The sequence below is a fragment of the Pteropus vampyrus genome, unplaced genomic scaffold, assembly GCF_000151845.1.
Source record: "Pteropus vampyrus isolate Shadow unplaced genomic scaffold, Pvam_2.0 Scaffold297, whole genome shotgun sequence".
Lineage (NCBI taxonomy): Eukaryota > Metazoa > Chordata > Mammalia > Chiroptera > Pteropodidae > Pteropus > Pteropus vampyrus.
Window position 1 is genome coordinate 552454 of NW_011889078.1, and position 21509 is coordinate 573962.

Genomic DNA, 21509 nt, shown 5'->3' on the forward strand with positions numbered 1-21509 from the left:
TGGGTACTGGTCACAAAGTTATTGGATAATTCCCTCTTTTTTGCCTCCAAATAAAAATAAAATTACACTTCACTTTTGTCTCTGTTAAATTATCCTAAATATTTCATTAGTCCTTTAGCAACATGATAGTTTTCTTGCAGGTCACAGATTCAAGATATATCCATCTAGCTGTCATTTACAACTGAAGATGTTAAAAGTTATTGCTGATAGTAACTTGATGCTGGATGGTTCTTGCCATTTAATACTAATAGTAGTCTAAGAACTTACATTCTTTTCTGTTTTCTACACCACCACATGCAATAACAGGTATCAAATAGATGTTAACCTATGAATGTAGTGAAAATCTGAATAAACTTAGAACTAGATGCTGTTAGAAAACTAAACAAGAGGCAGAACTAGTAGTTTAAAAATGTATGCTCACACTGTCTGGGTATAAATTCTGGCTCTGCCACTTACTAGCTGTGTGATTTTGGCCTATAGTATCACTTCTTTTGCCTCAGTGTTCTTACTTGACGTGTAGGTATAATAGTAAAACCTATCTTACAGGATTTTTGTGAGAATAACTCCAAAGCACGTTCACTGAGGAACTTCTTCCCAAAGCACTGGATGAGCCAATTTCTTTGCCCAGACTGCCCCCCACCACTTTTAAAACTATCTATTTCTATTCTTTTAAGAAGAAAACATTTATTAAGAAGAATTTAACTTTAAATAATGCAACACTGCCAAGGTAATCTATCCTAAAAAATCATTAGACATACATATAAGAAATTATACATAAAGATTATCTAACACTGAACAAATACAAACAACCTAAATAAATACTATGGAAATGGCTAAATAAAATAATAACACTTTCTGATCCCACACAAAGGAAGTCAGTGCACAAAAGACTTGATATACTAATATATGCAATCTGATCATTAAAATATCAGTATTAAAAAGTTTTTGTGTCCATAACAGATTAAAATGCCTAATACAAAAACAGGTATATTACTCTTAGTAAAGATTAAGTATTACCACTACATCAACGTATATTTATAAGTTCTAAGAAAATATACCAAAATATTAACAATTTATCTTTTTTTCATTTACTTCAATATGGATTTCTCAATTTCTCTATAATACATGCACATTTCATCAAAAGACTTATTTGGTCTCAATTTCTTTATTCCTCAATCCATCTCAATCAACTTGTGCTCCTACTCCAATGGGCCATTTACAATAAGCATTTACCAATTTAATAATTCACAATTGAAGTAATCATATAATATTAAGGATGAAACCACTATTAATTTTGAATGGAAAATATTACCTTCGTGAGAGATTTCCTTCCAGGGATTTGGTGGGTACATGAAAGCCGCATTCTGAATTTGGTCGTGTATGTCTTCGTCTTCATTAAATGGGAATGTGCCACTTAAGCTTACATAGATGATGACCCCAACAGACCACATGTCTAGAGAGCGATTATAGCCCTTGTTCCTTAGAACCTCAGGAGCCAGGTAAGCCGGGGTACCCACCACCGACCTCCGGAAAGACTTCTCTCCAATGATCCGGGCAAAACCAAAATCACAAAGTTTCACCTGTTGACAATAACGTTTTACAGAAATGGTAAGGTACAAATTGCATGTCTGTGTGTGTCTTGGCCCAGGTCTGTCAAAGACAACTATAATACTTTGCATAGATTGTATAGATTTCTCATGGTAGAAATAATAGCTGTTCTTCATTTTATGTACTTGAGGATAGTGGTTTATGTGATATAACAGTATGTTTTCATTCATGAAAATATCATCCATACATTTTCCCTTCACCATAACCATACCTCTACAAAAAACTCAGAAGATAAGTATGAAAATATGTATACTCAGAAGTGGGTAATATTGTTTTACAATGCAGGAAAACATGCAAATCAGGGAGGGATGGACTTAACTCAAAGACTTATTATAAATAAAGGTTGAAGGATAAACACAAGACACGTTTTGTTATCCACAATAATCCTAAAAATTAGCTCTGAATGGGCATTCAGTTAGGACCTAAAGGTGTCAGGGAGGCAAGGCTGGACAGCCACCCTGGTTTGGTTACTTCAGATACAAGATTTCCCAGAAAGAGATCCAGTTATTTTCCATCCTCTGAGTTGAGGAAAAGAACCTTTTGCAGCTGCCAGTTCTGCAGGATCTGCACACAACGGAAGCCAAAAAGCAGAATGAGAAGGCTCAGTGTGCGTTATTAAGGCAGGCTGAACTGAGAAGCCAGAGTAAAAAAGCCAGTCCCAAAATATAAGGTAACAAATGGATGAAAACGAACATATAAAACTTGAAACAAATAAATGTTTCGAGGGAAAAGGTGACAGAATGCTGCAGTGGAGCCAGTGATGCTATCAGCTGGCTTTTTGCTGAGAGAGGCTTTTCTACTTGCCTGAGGGAAAGGATCAGCTGATGCTAGCAACACGTTTTCTGGTTTGAGGTCACAGTGAACGATATTTTTAAAGTGAAGATGCCGCAAAGCCACAAGTATCTACAAAGAAGAAAATCATCAAAATAATTTTAGTTTGGTCTATCAGTTTATTTCAAAATGTGTTCTCCTAGGACATAAATTTAAAAGGCCAAGAAAAAACTCACAATGAACAATTAAACTTCTTTATGCTTAAGACAGTGAAATAAGCTAGATTATCATAGCGGGTTTCTAAGGAAACGTTAATAAAAAAAAAAAAGCACATTATGGTATTCATATAGCAACCAAGAAAAGTATAGATAATGAATTAAATATCTAACAGGGATACCCATCATTAAATATTTTCAAAGAACCAGGACTCAGCCATTGCGCATTTTAAAATTTCATGAGTAGTTTTACTAAATGGGCCTGCACACACATCACTCTTTTAGTGTACTGGACTCTAGATATCATAGATAGAAATTAGATAATACAATAAGCCGCAGCAACCTTTTTGAGTGTCGTTTAGACTTTGGAGGTAGGGACTAAACAACAAGGCTAGGAAGCTGCAGTTAAACAGTACTAACGTTTGATATTAAATATTATCTTTTATTTTCTGTCTCTAATTGATTTCTTACCTGAGTAATTAAAAACTTCGTTATGTGCTCTGGCAACCTGCCCTTTTCACTTGACAAGATCATCTCCAGCATGTCTCCATGGAGTTTTTCCATAACAACAAACACTCTTTCAGGCGTCTCAAACATACACTCCAAATTTACAACACCAGGGTGATGAAGGTTCTATTAAAGATAAATAAAGCACTTGAAGAAAATGAGTTTTTTGATACTGTTTGGCAAGCTCACTGATTATACAAAACCGTTCAAGTTTAAAGCTATGGAGAAACCCACTCTTCAGATTTTTAACACCTCTAAATTCCACATGTGCTGTCTTATATTTTTGAAATTTTAATGTCTCTAAAAAATACGTCTTTATTTTCTATACATAGTGAAATTATTTTTTCTATGCTAAAAATCCAAGTTCCAGCACAGTGAATTGCAAATTACATTTTAATTAGAATACCATATTGAGAAATCTGTAATTTCTGAAGATCATCTCCAATATTAACCATACTGTCCTAAACAAGCACACGAGGACACCGCTACACACTTGGCAGAAATTTAATGTAGTGCATCTTGATGAATCACATTAGTCAGAACCTTTGGAAGTGCTCTGCTACTGGGGGATGCCATAGTTTGTCATGGAAGCTATTGTGTAGAGTGAAGATCCCACTGAAAACAGAAAAAAAAAATCTTGAGCCTCTGCTTTGTCCAGGACACTATGCTATGTTGTAGTCCTGCACGGTTCTCAACCACTCAACAAATATTTCCACAATAAAGTAATGGCTAATAATGATAGGCTGCATTTGGCTTGACATGTTAATTGTCACATATGTCAAGTAAAATTACTTTTAACATTAGATGGGCCTTTGTAATAATGCTTAAGTTTGAATGTTGGTCTGGAATTATCAACGAAGCCTTTGATCATTTGACCTTTACCATTTTTTCTTCTGCATGCAATAACAAAAAAATCCTAATATTAAAAAAGATTATATATTTCACTTATATTTCAATGAGAAATGGGAAAAATCATGAACGAAACTAACTAAAGGAAAAAAACAAACTTACATGTGCTAACAGCTGAACAAAGAAAAATAAATAAATAAATGCTTATTTTAGAAAAAGAAACCTAAAATGCTCACTATTCAGACCTCACAGATGGATGCTAGTTGGTGAGCAGCAGAAGGCGTTGTGAGTGAATCTGTATTGTAGTCATCCTCCGCACTGCCCATTGGCAAGGAAAGCCTGGCATCAACTGGATATGGAGCTACACCGTGGTTGGCAGAAGCCCTCATGATGATGACCTGTTTCTCAGGGTGTTCTTCCACTACTTGGCAATTTTGATCTCTGCCTAAGATATCTGATTATCTTTTTGACCGATGCCTTCATGCCTAACCATGCAGCATAATACAGTCATGGAATGGCAAGTTTCTGAATGTGGCCCAAAAGATGCCTGTGCATCTACCCAATGGTCTTTAACCTCTAGAGGGCTGACGTCATTGTTCTTGAAATTGTTAACTAGTCAGACCTGGCTACTTCACATACTAGGCCTCCAGGGTTATTCTCTCCCGGTCAGAGCTGAAGTACGTGAAGAGAGGGTGGTAGTAACAAAACTTACACTCTTGCTCTTCTTTATCTGTCTTAACTGCCCACAAGTAAGGCCAAATAGCTAGTTGGCTTTGACCATTATGGGAGTGCCAGATCCTTAGGTGAGGGACTGATGAATGACTACATATATGTTTAATATGCAGTATGGAATACGAGTGATAAGATTGTTCATACCTGAACCTGTGCCCAGGGTGTCTCATTTCATTTTTCATATGCCCCCTTCCCTAATAGAGGAGCCACGCCAACTGGACAGACCATCAGCCTCTGGGTGTCCAGGCGTGTCAGCTGTCCTTGTTCAAATCAGGCTTTAAGGATGACATGAAAGTCCTGCCTGAGTTACGATTCTCCTTGCACATGTCCACTATGAGATGTGCTAAGTGCCTCTTCCTCTTCGGCATATCTTCTTGAATCTTTTGTTTTGTTTTTTTTCTGTGTACTCTAAATTTAAGCACCTAAGTGGTTTTCTGGGGAGTTCAGCTTCCTAAACTGGTCAAGGACTTATTGTCTGGGTGGGGAACAGGAACAATGAACAGGAAAGGAGCAGACGACAGAAGTAGGCAGCAAGGCAAGGGGGTCCCCTGTGTGTAGACAGAGGGAAAATTAGAGTGTGAATAAGATAAAGGTTGAGGTAGAGCAACTATGGGAGCACAGGAAGGGCAGGGGAGGACAGAAATGGTGCTGTAGCAACTCAGCCTGCTGCTTCTGCTGACTTTGTCCTAGGCTATGCAGCTTGCGGGGAGAAGAGGGAGTCACTAGATAACCCGGAAGCTCTCCTACCTAAATTATCTGAATATATATACAATGTTGACCCTCATGTGCCTCTATCTGCATTCCTCTAAGTATGTGAATTCTTGGAGGTACTAAAATCCTTCACTCAATATATTCTTTCTTCCTTTTTCCTACTCTACATGACTTGAGGAGCCATTCTCTATGGAAAGTAAGATTTTAATATGTATTTGTCTAATTAGTGTATTCCTAGAATGTTCTAAGACTAAAGTATGGGACAGATTAATAAAGTATGGAACACATTAATAGCTATTTTGTGCCATGTTCACTGTAAACTCTGAAGGACTCTACAGATATCCTCTAATAGCATCTTTATGAAAAGGATTTGTAAAAGTTTTGCTATTTCTTGATAAAGGACTTCGAATATACTTAAGGGTATAGATTTTTAAAAAATATATTCAATGAAAGCATTGAACTAAAGGGCATGTATACACAAATGGTAAAAAAAATGTTTTGTTCATTGTACTTGGTCCTTGATCTTTAATAAAAACTTCATGCTTTACAGGTTTGCTAAAAAATACATTGAGTAGGAAGCTGAAAAATTTTTCTGCATAGCTGATACATAATAAGTTGATATTTTTAAAGTTTATTATGTGTGATCGAGACAAGGCCATCACAGATGCTTACTCGCGAGCTGTATTTTTTTGCATTGAACCAAATGACCAAACTTGTTTTTACATTTCAAAATAAAAAAAGAAAGTGGAACATAAAGAATCATGCTGTATTTATCCAAATTCTCTATACTATATTGATGAAAAGTATTTCTTTAGCTTAGAGAAGGTAAAATTTAAAGACTGGAAACAGAAAAATTCAAGCTATTATTTTATATTACATGCATAACTCATATTATTTTTTTAAATACCTTAAGAACAACTCTAAGATAAGCTTCGACCACAGTGGTCCATGTGACTTGCTCACAATTTTAATTTTCTACATAAAATACAAAATCTAGAAAAATTTTTATATAAAATAGCTTTTCAATCTTTTCCTCCTAATGTGCGAAGTAACTTAATTCATTTTGAAATGGCTTGATGACTGCAACATAAACTATCACATCCTAGTGCTCAGAAAGAATTTTTGCTAACTTCTCAAGCCTACCTCAGGAATTCAGATAATAAATTTCACGGCAGAGTAAGTACTACAGGACTCTCTGGCCATCTGTTTGTTGCATTTAAGTAATTTAATTTTCAGGAAATGAAACATTTGGTCAAGTACAGGAAAGAATAGTGTCCATTCACACATAACAGATTGATGACATATCCATGGGGTGAATATAAGTCGTTTCAAAGTCTGGAAGGAAATACTATTTGATTAAGATAAAAATTTTCCTGATTCAAGTTGCCTAGGGAATTCTTATGTAATTGATGGAGACTCATAGCTAAAAGCAAAGGGTTTTATAAAAGTAACAATATTTTATATTAAAAAAACAAAAGTTTAACTGATTAATACCTTTATGTTTATATTCTATTTTGTTACATCTTGGATTCATGTTAATATTTCATTTGTATATATATTCTTTAATTTTAATAGTGTTGCTTTATTATAAATATGAAGTTGAGAATTCATTCCATATAGAGCTAGAATAAATGAAAAATGTTATATCTTCCCCTTCTTCCTTCTTCCTTCAGGATTATTATACACAAACATATGAGGTGAGAAAGAGGAAAATTAGAATCAACAACTTTTCAACAAGTTATTTAGGACTAATACAGCCTTAATATGGGGACTTCTGTCAAAATGACTAAATAACTTAGCTCTTATTGAGACAGAAAGAAATAAACTTAAAAGTGATGAGTCCAAGATCTAAATTCTAAATGGCATGCAAAGCAGGAGGAAGAATATTCACAGCGGTGTGGGTGGGATATGAGGTCCCTTTCTTGGCACTGTTGCAATGGCTTTGTTGATTCTCATTTCTGTCAGTTTGCCAGGGTTGAGAGAAGAGCACACCATGTTATCCATTTTCTAATCACAGTCTCTTACAATTTATGCTTCCCTTAATGACCTGAGAAATCACAATCACCTAATATCTCATAAAACGGAAACAGCAATTCCCTGATAGATGCTAAAAAAAGTCATCGTGTAAAGAACAGATGATTATAAAAAACTCAAAGAATAGCTATAATCAAGAGGACAAGTAATAATAAATGTTGGAGAGGATGCAGAGAAAAAGGAACCCTCAAACACTGCTGGTGGGACTGCAAATTGGTACAGCCACTATGGAAAATGGTAAGGAGGTTCCTCAAAAAAACTAAGAATTCATCTACCATATGATCCAGCAATACCTCTACTGGGTATTTACCCCAAAGACTTGAAGACCTATATCCGAAAAGATATTTGCACACCCATATTCATAGCAGCATTATTCACAGTAGCCAGGACATGGAAGCAACTGAAGTGTCCTATAATAGATGTTTGGCTAAAGAAGCTGTGGTACATATATATAATGGAATATTACTCAGCTATAAGAAGAGATGAAAGACTGCCATTTGCAACAACCTGGGTGGATCTCGAGATAATCATGCTAAGCGAAATCAGCCAGACAGAAAAAGCTGAAAGTCACATGATATCACTCATATGTGGGATATAAACCTAAAAGCAACAAATGAGCAGGACAAACAAACATAGACTCATGGACATGGACTATAGACTAGTGGTTACCAGAGGGTAGGGAGTCAGGGGAGGGGGGATATAGATGGAGTAAAGGGAGTCAAATATGTGGTGACAGAAAAAAATCTAACTATGGGAGGTGAACACACAGTGTAAATATATATATGCCTTACTGTTAAAATGTACAGCTGAAACTTAATTAGATTTCATTAACCAATGTCACCATAAAAAATTTAATTAATTAATTAATTTAAAAAAAGCGAAATAGAAAAAGTACAGTGGATAGTTACAAAATAGACACGGAGATATAAAGTGAAGCATAAAGAAAATAGTTAACAGTGTTATAATAAATATGTAAGGGGGAAGATGGGTACTAGATTTAGTAGGGTGATCATTTTGTGAGTTATATAGATCTCTAATCACTGTGCTGTATAACTGAAACTAATATATTATTGGATGCCAAGTATAATTGAAATAAAAACTCATTGAATTGTAAAAAAAAATAAAATAAAAATAAAAATAAAAACTGTAAATTAAAAAAAATGACTCAAAGATAATACCCAAATTGATGTGGTAAGCTCAGCTCTCTCTCCTAAATTTCAGAATCTTATATCCAACTCTTTTTTGGGTACGTTCATTGAAAGGAAAGATATCTAATAATGGGAATTGATGTCTCTCCATCCAAACTTACTCTTCTAGTGTTTCTTCTCTTGGTAAATGGCCAACCATCTTCGTTGGAAACCCGAGTCATCCTAAACATTTACTTCTCCCTCAATTCCAAAACCAATTGATCTCTAAAATGAATAGAGTCCACTTCCTTAATTTCTCTCATGCTGACACCTCACCTTCATCCTCACCATTACTGCCTTGGTTTGAGACTTATCTCTTTCCTACGGATCTGCCACAGCGTCCTAAGTGATCCCCTTGTCTCTGGTCTTGTTCTCCTCCAACCCATTCTCTAAAAGACTGCCACTGTGATCTTCCCAGTGTTGATTCTGAACATACCATCTTGCTTTAATTCCATAAGTAATCACCACCAGCTTCAGGAAGTGTACCCCTTTAGCAACATGGGGCCCTTCACTACCAGCTCCTTTTCCCCCTCCCACCCAAATACTTCTCCGATTTCTCTTCTTCTGTGACATATGAACCCATCTCTGGCCATACTATTTTCAGAACAAGCCATGATCTCTCTCTCTTTTCTACACCTTCAGACATACTGTTCTCTCAGGCTGAACCAGACTATTTTGCCTGGTATGAATATTCAACTACTGAGCAGCTTTCATTGACTCTGCAGTCTGACTTGGTTGTTTCTCTATTCTTACAGTCTTTGGTACAATTCTATTTCAAAACAGTTAATTATACTTAGTCACTGGTGAACCTCTGTGTCTTACCTACAAGACTACAAGCATCTCAATGACTATATTTAATCAAGTATATTCCCAGTAAGTGTAAGCCTAGTGCCTGGTACATATTAAATGTCCAACACGAGTTTGTATATTTGATTGAAAGATGAAGAATCAATCCCTGTTTCTCTTTATTTTTTAGTACATGAATTATATTCTTTAAATGATTTTGTTGAAGGTATGCCAATACATGTTTGACATATTTAATGACAGTACATTTTGCATCAAGTATGGTATATAGTGATATCTTCTTTTCAGAAAAAATTACAGTACCAGACATTTTCATCGTGAATTCACTTGAATCTGCTAATAAACAATCTCAGGATTCTGATGATGAATAATATAATCACGAGTAATAATTTTTCTAATAAATACCAATAATATGGAACAGAATATCTTAGAGATAATACTATTGGTATGAGTTGCAAAATGATTTTCTAAAGTCCCAACAGTATGACAAAGATGTCCTAGTCATTTCCAGGTACCGTTCCCTCAAAATATAGGAGTTTTGGCCACTGCTTTTAATAAATATTTCAGCATATTTGATAGAAATAAACATAACTTTCCTGCTATCTAGGTGACTTGTATTTATTTTATACCTAGGTCTTAATAAAGAGATACTCCTTAGCTTCCACTTATTCTCAAAGCCCACAAATGAACAGTCATCAGCCAGAGACAGGCAAAGCAGCAGCAGCTAAAGGCCTTGGTCAAGATATTTATTTTATTTTATTTTTATATAACTTTAATAGACTGCTTCTACTATGCCAAACACTATTTCAAGTGGTTATGCAGAAGAATTCATTGAGCTGTCATAAAAACTTTATAAGCTTTGATATTATTATTATACTCATTTTATAGATAAACTGAAGGAGAAGTGTTAAGTTGCTTGCCCAAGGTCATATAGTTAGTAAGCTACAGGACTAGAATTCTAAATAATAGTGGCTCAGCTGCTTTCTCTTAACCAACTAATAATATTATTTCTCCTCTGAAATTGTAATATGTACCACAGAAGCCTGGACTCTCTCAGGATATTCCTTTTAAATTGTCCCTATGCCAATTCTCCCTTACATGACTTGTGACAATCTGATTTCCTATGGTTTCATTATTGTCCTGAGGTTGAGAAATAAAATACTAAAAATGGGCTATTCAGATGATAATGATCACTGTAAGTCTACCCGCTTACTTAGAAAAAGGCTTGCAACTAACTCCCTTCTTTTTTCTATATTTTTGATTTGCTCCAGGACAGATATGACAACAAGGAAAGCCTGAGGGCCTGGAACATAATTTCAGGAGTGCAGTCTCTGGAGACAGACTGCCTAAGTTTGAATGCCAGCTCTGCCACTTTCCAACTCCTGACTTCCATTTTTTGATATGTAAAATGGGATTAATGATAACATATCTAACCTTGCAACATAACTTGGATTTCATTACTTAATATATACAAAATACTTGGAATCATGCCTGGAACACAGGTCAGTTATTATTATTGTTGGGCAGATTTTCTGCAATTTTTAAAAGACCTGGGCCACATTTCCCTCTTTAGTTTGATAACTGAAAGTTTACTCTCAGTGGCAGAAAAAATTTCCTTTTGCCTTTCACCTAACAGAGGCCCCATCAGCAATGAAGAGCCACAAACTTGCATATTCTAGTTTGTCCTCCCCATCTTTCCCCTTGCTGCGTTTTTAAACTTCAATGATGGCAAAGATGCTTCTACTCTGATGCCAACCAGGTGAAGGCTGTGTTTAGCCCTCCCGACATAAAGTGAATGGAGACCATTCGGTTGTAGCATATGAACGTGTTTCCATTTCATGTTCAATTGGCAAAAAAGTCCATTTAGATAGGCTCAGACTTCAGTAGTTACCTTTTAGGGGTAATATTTTTGGGGGGAAATTTCATCTGTAAAATTTTAGAAATGCATACTGATATTAATCTGGAACAAAATAAAGCTAACATATACTATCAGAATAATAAATGCACACATTACTTCAATAAGATAAAGATAATGACCCATCCTCCTGTAGGTATCACTGGCTGACATTTAGATCAATGGGGCCACAATCAAATGCAACCCATTTGACTCTGGGAACTCAGACATGTTCAAATCATCCCTGGTAAGGACTGTTTGCTTATACCATCCCTCAGAACTAGAGTGTAATGTTACTTTTGTTTTGGCACTAATTAGAACAGATATACTGTAGTTTAATATAATTCAAAATTTTGTGAGAGAAAATAAATTGAAGCATCTCCATTAACTGCCAATGATAATACATACATATTGTGCTTGGACAGACAGAAAGGGAGTCAGCTTTCAGGTAGTTAGCTTGTCATGCCCAATTTACCATTACTTTTTTTCATCTTAAATTAGCTATAAGTCTGTGTATTCTATTAAGTAATACAGGCCCATGAAATTAAAAAAAAAAAAAAAAAAGACCAAGTCTATATTTGCCAAACAAAAAATCACCTGAAACCTGATATATAACTTTTATATTCATGTATAGCCATAAACCTATCCACACACTGCTCAGTCATCCAGCACTTCATCAGTTATAAAAAACAAAACAAAACAAAAAAACACTTCAATTTAGATTCCACAGTTGCTTTAGATTCCACAGTTGCTGCAGTCATAAATACAATGCGTCTTCTCCTTTCCCTACAAAAGAAGCAGCAGCTAAATGTAGAGGTGGAGAAGGAGTTTGCACAAAACAACACTGAAAAAATGCTCTCATCACCTTTAATGGTGATATTTCACCAGGTAAAAAGAGAATAAAAACATCTGATATTTTCTACTCACCACACCAAGAATCCTTCATATTAAAGGTATGAATGGGAAATTTTGAAAATAAAATCCAGATGTGTTAAGCCCACCATTTGGACTCATACACTAAGGTTTCATTGGTATCAATATTTGTACATGGCTGAAGCTGATACAGCAATTTTGGGGGGTGAGTGAGTAATTTCTATCAGGAGAATTCAGGAAAGACCCTCACACAGCAAAGATCTTATGTACATTTGAGTAACAACCTCCTGTCCTACAACAAGGGCATAACATTTGAGAACCAGAAACAAAAGCTTCAAAGACAGAAAATTAGTAACTGATCAACAACTTTAGAAAAAAGATCAGTATTAGTAAACATTCCACCTAGAAAGTTTGACCCCCTTTGTTCCATGCCATTACTTGGTTCATATTTAGGGGAAAGGCAAGAATTAAAAGTATGGCTTGTTAAAATAAGGAAATTGGAATTTGTAGATTTATATGTATTTATTGTATATAAAGTTGAAAACTTCAAATATCTGGGTATTTTTTCTATTTGCTATCAAATGTATAGCAATAGAGACACATCTGGAACACGTTTTTATTTCCTGTTAATCCACTTGGCTGAAAGCATGAAAAACATAAATCCAATCTCGCCCTGGTGTTAGATTTAAAGTGTAATCTTTAACAAATTATATCACTGTAGCCCAGCTTCTATATTTAGATGTCAGCACTCCAGAAAGCATAACATTTACTATAATGTTAAATGATCTGTGTAGACACATAATCTTTCTGACGTCTTACATATCAGATAACGGGAACTGGAGCGAATATACAGGTTCTACTAGACAGGGATGGAAGACTCAACATTATGTGCCAAAACATCAAATGGTGATAGCTTACATTTACGTAAGAGTTCTCTGGCAAAAATGCATTTATTATCAAAATTAATCAAGTTTTAAGTACAGGCTTTCTCATAAACTTTAATAAATGAAAGACCCTGTTCACTTCCAAGATGTGGACGGCCTGGATATAGTACACAGTATTTTCTAAACTGTTTTAGTGAAGAAATCTTAAGCCTCACCCCCTTCCAGAAATGAACTCAAATTTCTTCCAAAAATATGCTGGAAAACACTGATTTAAAAAACACTTTTTATATTACTTAATTTAGTCCCCCCAAAGTATTCCCGTGAAGTGAGAATTAGAACATGTCAGATGAATTCTAATCTATAATTAAGGAAGCAAAGGTTAAAAAATAAGTCAGACAGAAAATGTTGAAAATCATATGATTTCACTCATATGTGAAATATAAAAATGATAGCAACAAATAAACATGACAAGTAAACAGAGACACGGGGACATGGACAGTGAACTAATGGTTACCAGAGAGGCGGGGGAGGTAGACAGGGGTAAAAAGGGTCAAATATTTGGTGATGGAAGGAAATCTAACTTTGGGTGGTGAACACACAATGCAATATATATATATATATGACATATTGTTGACCTGTACACTTGAAAGTTATTTGATTTTATTAACCTACGTTATCCTAATTTGAATGATAACAAAAAAAGATTTACCCCCAAATGGAAAAGTTTTGACTTGGAATCTGGCTTTTGACACTGTTTTCACCATAACTAACTTCTTAACAAACATGATATCTATTTGAAAAAATTTCTAAGTTCATTTTCTTATAATAAATCTTTGTTTTATTGTTTTATTTTTCCCTCTATTTTAGACATGCATACACATAATCTGTGGGCTTTTTTTTTTTTTTTTTTTTTGGAATATGCAGAAGATAAAATTACCTGAGAGCTGGAAACATGTCTGGTCAAAAGAAATAATTTCATGTAAATTCTTCATGCAATAAGATACAAAGAAAGAAATATTTGAAGAAATATAATAAACATATTAGATGAAACAATGGAATTATAAACTAACCTCTCACTAAAAGAGAAAGTATTCAAATTGTGCATATTTTTCTCTAGAGAAAGTAAAATTGACTTCTTCATAATTAAAAAAAAAATCAACACGTTGCAAAAATTTTTATTTTTCCACCCACACTTAGCAACATTATTCTCTGGTTTTCCATCATAATTATCTCTTTTCCACCTACTCTTCATCATTTTTTTAGACTAAGAGAACAAAGCCATGTATTTAAAGACATATATTTAATCTTGTTCTGTGAAGACAAATTATCATGTTTTTTAGACAAAAAGTAAGGAAGATAGGAAATACTTTATTGTTTTATTGGCATACTGCAATTCTGCATCCCCCTGGTTCCTTTGGTTATGGCTACATAATTTGTTCAACAAATATTTACTAAATTCCCACCAGGGGCCAGGCATATGTTAAGGCACATTCAGCCCTACCACAGGCTTGACGTCAAATATATGCTCTTTGTTACAATTCTCAGATCTATGAGATTTTATAGATAAGGAAACTGAGGCTCAGAGAGCTTAAAAGTAACTTATCCCAGGTCCTAAGAACTCTTAAATATAAGTCCGATATTTGAATCCAGGCACTCTAACTCTAGAACCTACGCTCTTTAAACACTATGTTATACACTGCTTTAATTCTCTCCTTGGACTCAAGTCCATTTAGAACTCTAGTATTGTGTATCCAAATTAGTATGCTTCAGGGTCCATGCTACTTCAGACTCCTCACCATGATCTCATAACCCATTTGGGCATGTTGTCTAGATTTCTGAATGCTGCCTATTGTCATTCTTGTCACCACAGTATCCTACCCCTCTACTTCTTATGACATTTACCTTGACAATGTGCCTTGACAATTTGGATTCCTTATCTTTCTGACTGGCAAGGTTTCTTCTCTATAGCATCTATTTTTAAGGCCATGGACCATCACAGTGTTGTTCTGTGTTACTAAATACTCTCCTGATCTTGAGGTCCCACTGCCACTAACGGTAAAACTCTGACATATTTGAATTTCCTGTACACTTAATACACAAAATTTACCCCAGGGCACAGCTTTTGAGATTGCCCGTAACATCAGGAACAACGAGTGGCTATTCTACAAACTTTTCTGACTCATCGAATACCATAAGTTTTTAATTAGAGCCTAAAATTTAATGATTTATTGATGTGAAAGTGTTAAAAGTCCTGGGAAGGAATTTAAGGAAATACTGTATGTGATTTAAGACAATTTTGTCAGATGTTAATCAATTATCTTTACTACAATGTCTTTACTACTGTGCTAGATCTTGTGGAAGTTGTAAAAATAAGGCATTGCTGAGACCTTCAAATTGCTTATAATCCAATTATTACATAAGAAGTATTTAATAAATAATAAAAATACTGCTTTATACTAAGACTTGAAACCATAAATAAAAAGGAGGCATGGAAAGTAGCACAAGGCAGTCAGAAAGGACTGCTGGATCTTGAAGACCAAACATTGATGAGCCAAGTAAACCAATACTGGCATCCAGTTTGGGATCAAAAGCTAAGCAATGGCCAGAGATCATTGACTTGGACAATGACTTGAAGGGAAATGACTCAGTTGAATAGGAGAGACTGAGTCCAGCGAGAACACCAACAGTGCTGAAAGCCAGGACAAGTAGATAGGTTTAATAAAATAGAAAAAGAAAACTACTAAACTAGAGAAAGAAGATGGAAGCCTACTAAAGATTCATCAGGTTGTGATCTTCAGGGTGGACCAGGAAAAAGGGATGGCCAGGAACGTGATTATGGAGTGGGAAGAGGGAGAGGACCCAGCTATCACGAATATCACTAGTTTCAGTAATTGAGGCATGAATTTAAAAGTCTTCTCTAGACTAAGAGCAGTAGAAAGGTTAGGGCTGAAGCCAAGAGGACTTTGTAGAAAGAAAGAAGAGGAATGGAGCATTCTGACTGTCACTATTATCTGAAAATAGTCTTTAACAAAGTTTTTTTGCCTTTAAACATTCTTCTCTATGTCATCTCTAAATATTGATCTGATCATGACAGTTTTTTTTTCCAAAACCTTTCAATAATCCACAATCACCCAAGTATAATAAAATCCAACTGACTTGGCACACTATCTAAATAAAGTTCTCTATGAACTCACATGAAACTCATTTTCTGGTCTTATTGCATATTTTCTCACCACAGCTGTCTCCAAAATAATGAAGGTTCTTGGGAAGCAAAAAAAGTTTTAAGACATATGTAAGCAGAGAGGTAGTTTCAAGAAAATCTGTTTTGTTTACATCTGTATTTCTACTGCCTAGTACATGGAGGGCACTCAATAATTATACTTTGAATGAATGAATGAATGAGTGATAACAGTCCAAAAATACTCTTCTAATACAGATCCTCTTGAGAATATCTTTGTGGCCTGAAAATTCTCCATTCCCAAGTTTCCTTTCACTTGATTTTTCTCCCACTTTCCAAAAGAAAGGCATGCTTCTCATACATTCCAAATATTACAAGGGTACCTCCCCATGGGAAGGAAAATCCTACCGGAGGAAAATAAACAAATTTTAAAATACTGTGTTGGTATAAAGCAAATGACCCTAATAACTTGGAAATCGATCCTTTTACACTGTTCCAATTCATGTTTTCAACAAAATTAGAGAATAATTTAATGAATTTATTAATAGAGGAGTAAAATGAATTTCTGAGGATAAACCACTTTTTTTTGGCTTACTACTTGGCTCTCACATTAAAAAAAATAATAAAAAAAGAAATAAAATTGTTGCTAAAGTTGGTCTAATTCAAACAATAAGTAATATTCACCTACCAATTTATGAACTGAATTAAAATATCAATTTCATTAAATAACACATTTTCAGTAACATTTTATTTTTTATATTTAATAAGCATAGTTCAAAATTTACAAAATATTTATCTTGCTCAATAAAGCTTTTGCTATTAATAATAATTGTAATGATAACTTAATCCAAGAGAATGCTTTAAACATTTAAAATATAATAAAAAATTTTAAAATATTTTTATTGCAAATATTTGTAAATAGGCCAATAAAAGACTTTCAAGCATGAGAACATATTACATTGGAATATAATTTTGTGGGAAGTATAATAAAGAAAACAAGAAATTGTAAAATATACTGTTGTTCAAGAATGGCCTATTCATGTAGTTTTAAAAATGATTGATAATAAATATCAAGTGTCTATGATATTGAGGTTCTAACACGTACATTTTAAAGAGTGATACAACAGCTTTATTTTCAAATACCACTATTTTCGATATACTACAAAATTAACTCTTTAAACTTTTGACAAATTTGTTCTGTAACTTAAAAATACACAAGTAGATACAAAGTTTTTAAAAACTGTTTTTGAGGACATGTGACAAAAAACGTTTGAAGATCTCTGTTCTAAAATGACCTTAAGTTTTCTACCCATTTTTCATAGAATATTTATTTTCCTGAGGTCACCCCTCAGCCTAACGGGCCTTTCCACCATTTCTTTGGTTATCAAACTCAAGATTTCCCCAATACTATATTTCTCTTTGAAGATCTCCCTGATTCTAACACTCTTCCCTCAATCAAAATTCATGACTTCTTTCACTATGCTTCCACAGCTATCTTGACTTGTAACTACTTGTACCTGACTGCCTAAATAGATGGTAAACATCTTAAAGGGTTTCATTCATTTTTATATGGCCCAGAGGTCCAGTAAATTGCTTCATATAAAGGAAGGAAGTGCTTCACAGGTTCTGTTGAATGCGTAATATTTTCATTAAGTGAAAGAAAAAAGTTCTTGCCTAAGAAAATGGAAGAATGATAGCAAAATGGACAAACTGAGGGAGCAAGTACCTTGTAGGGAAAGACAGTAGGATTAAAACTTTGGTTTTAGGCTGGTTGGTTTGAGGTAAGAGTGGCACAGGGAAGTGGAGATGTTCTAAGGTGAGAAATATGAGCCATAAGTGCCTGTGAAAGATCAGAGGTCAAGAGGCATATTAAGGAATGAATGACCTGCAAAGAGATGACAGATGACTCTTAAAGTGGATGACCACACTCTGGGAATGAGTTCCAAATTAGCAAAAAGCATTTAGGTGAATGGAAGGAGAAGTTCAAGAAGACAGCTGGAGGAGTTAGCAGGGAAAGAGAAATAGGATCTGCTAAGTGCAGAGGTGAAGCAAGGAGAGAGATTTAAAAAGGAACAAAGGACCAATGCTATTGAAGGACTGAGATTAGTTAGGTGGGATAGAAACTTAAAAAAGAGCCAACATGTGATAGTTGGGTAGAGGTAGAACATAAGAATATGACGAAAGAGCCTTGTATTTTTCTTAAGAAAGATGTGGCAACCAAAGACAAGAAGGGAATTTATGATCAAGAATCGAAAGCAGAGTAGAGCACAAATCTGAAGTGAAGCGAGAACTGGATCGCTGCTGTGAGCAGGAGCCTAGACAAATCGAGACCGCTTTTTGTTGTTGTTGTTGTTTTGAAATTAAGAGAGGCTTGAATGGGAAGAGGTGTGCCTCACAAAAAAAGAAACCAGAATGATGGGGAGAGTTTTATAAGAGAAGTTCAAGGGGATACATTTAATTTATAGCATGTAAAATTCTCATGTATTTTGCCTATATTCTGTATCCTATATTCAGTACTTTTACAATTCCAAAATGCTTCCATAACATTATGTCATAAACAGAAGCTTTAGTATTATTCCTTATATAGACAAATAAAAGCTGATATTTAAGAAAAAGAGAATAAATAATTAGAATTTTATTCATAAGGATTATCCTAAAGCATGAATGCACTGCGATGTTAAAAAATAAAAATCAATTTTGACCAAACAAACCTGTGTTGATAACTTAAATATATTAAATATACCATTCTAATATTACTTACTTTAAAGTTTCTGAGTTTTCAGTGATATACCTGCATCTCCTCATAAAGGTCAGTTTTCTGTGATAATCATAAACATTATCTTGTTTATGATAATAATCATAAATAATAATAATCATAAACAACTATCTTGTTCTTATTTTATTGATATGAATAGGAAAAAACTAATTTCAAATTTACCTTGTGTTTTTTATTCAAAACACAACTTTAAAAATAACAATATAAATAAGACCCCTTGGGAATTTTATAACATAATTTAAACACCTACATTAATCAACATCCTTCTAAAACATATAATAATGAAGTGTTTACAGATAATGAAAACAGAGCTATTCTAAATGATATAAATAGGGGATAACTATGCCATAAGAGTCACACTTACTTTAATTTTTCAGCTATTCAAAAACATCTAAAGAGCTTAGTTTTCTAATAATGAAATCAGACTTTGAAAAGCTTTCACCTAGGTTATATACAGAAGATGAAATGGAAAAAGAAAGGGTTGTACTTTTTCATACGTTCCATAATTCTACATCTTTGAAGTCTTCTATAGGTTAAGGTGCTTTTTTACAGAAACAAACAAATCAAAATTTGACCAGAAGGCTATGAGGAACTATGAGGCTATGAGAACTGCATGAGGAAGATTTTCAAAAATCGGCCACTTCAACCCACAGGATCTCCTTCTGGAGAATCCGAAGGATGAAGAGGACCGGATAGAACTTTTCAGATTCTAGGTACAACCATAAACTAGGACAGCAGCTTTCATAAACTAGGCACCACAAAGCAGAAGATACCAAATGCTTCTGGATACACTTCTGTATCCAGAGGAACAGTAATCTGGTCCTGAAGATTAGTAAAAGAAAGCCTTTCTAACCATTCAAGTGACTTCAATCACGGTACTTTTTTCTGAACATGTTAATCAGTGATTTAGAATTCCAACCCCCAGCACATATCTCTATTACCATGTTGCCTTTTCAGGTTCAAAAAAGTGTTTTGTTTTGTTTTTTTTAATAAGAAATACAAAATGAAACAATGAGGGCTTTCAATGAACAAACCACACACAATCCTTCTTAACTAACAACCAACTAACCATTATTAGCGAATGCAATCTAGACTTTTGTTAACTGGTTGGACACTATCTTATAAGACAAGATGGTATTTCTGCACAATTTTAATGCTGTTCAGGATATTTAGTAAATAAAACAATGATCTCCGCTCTCCTGATGGGTATGTTCTAGTGGAGGGGCTGGGAATGGGGGTGAGGAGAGAAATCCACAACAAATATAATAAATTAAATTCTATAATAGGCTAGAAGGTGGTAAGTGCTATGGAAAAAAGAAAACATAGATTAGAGTAGGAGGGGTACAGGGGTAGGGATGGGAAGAATGTTTAAGAAGACCATAGTTTTAAATAGGGTGTCAGAGTGATGCTTACACAGTTGGTGATATTTGAGTAAAGACTTAGAGGAGGTGAGCTTGAACTTCAGTATCTCTGGGTACTGAATTATAGTCTTTCCTGAGAGGTTGATATATCTGACAATGGTAAAAAAGGGTCAAACAGTTTTTCGTTGTTTCAGTTAGGGGACAAGACGAGTTCTCTATAGAGATAGTTCTCTATCTCTAAGCTCTTTAGATGTTTTTGAATAGTTGAAAAATTAAAGTAAGTGTGAATCTTATGACATAGTTATCCCCTATTTATATCATTTAGAATAGCTCTGTTTTCATTATCTGTAAACACTTCCTTGTTATTATATGTTTTATTAACCAATTCTGGCTTTAAAAAGGGACTGTTATTAATGAGAGGAATTAAGTAACATACTCAATATCAAATAAATGTTCAAATAATTGGCAACTTTATGATAAAGTATGAACTCCTGAATCTGGTGTCTGCATATAATTAAGCTAAGCCCTAATAAAACTCATTGTATAGGTTGTACAGGTTATGTAATTGAAATTTCAACATGTAAATATAGCACACATCTGACTAAAGGAATAGCTGAATGATACAAGTTAAAAACTCATGACAGCAAGGACCTGTGTGTCTTTGTCCCTGCTATATCTACTGGATGCAGAATAGTGCTCAGCTTACAGTATGTACTCAATAAATGCAAGTCTGATGAATGAAACAAAGAATGGTTAGGGACAGTGGAGGTGAGTAATAAATGATGAGGATTTTTGAGATTTCAAGCCACAATATGAGAGCTGTTCGACCTCCTCATGTGCTCAAGGGGCAGAATTTGACTTTCAATCCAATTAAACTCTTTTTTAGAAAACCACGCTATAATGAAAATTGTGCTGAATATCTGCTTATTGCACCTGAGTTGTTGATTCCATCTATTCTTTTAGAAGAGGAGATGGGAGGCAGTTTATGCTCAGGTGTATTTTATTTTTCTACTTCACTACAGAGTCAGCAGCCTGTTTTGATAGGCTCAAGAGAGCCAGTTAAAAGGCTTAGACACAGAACATTAGACTTTCAACATTTGGTCAGTCATCCGTAAGTGCAACAAA

General features: G+C 34.5%; 1 protein-coding gene across 2 annotated transcripts in view; it reads right to left on the bottom strand.

Moving 5' to 3' along the window:
- PRKD1 (protein kinase D1) overlaps positions 1–21509 on the bottom strand; it is a 162837-nt gene that overhangs the window by 18511 nt on the left and 122817 nt on the right. For both annotated transcript variants that reach the window (XM_023521146.1, XM_023521147.1), the window contains 3 exons: positions 3066–3227; positions 2413–2511; positions 1313–1580 (listed from right to left, as the gene is read on the bottom strand). In XM_023521146.1, the coding sequence (XP_023376914.1) occupies positions 1313–1580; positions 2413–2511; positions 3066–3227 (529 nt within the window). The remainder of the gene's footprint in view (positions 1–1312; positions 1581–2412; positions 2512–3065; positions 3228–21509) is intronic.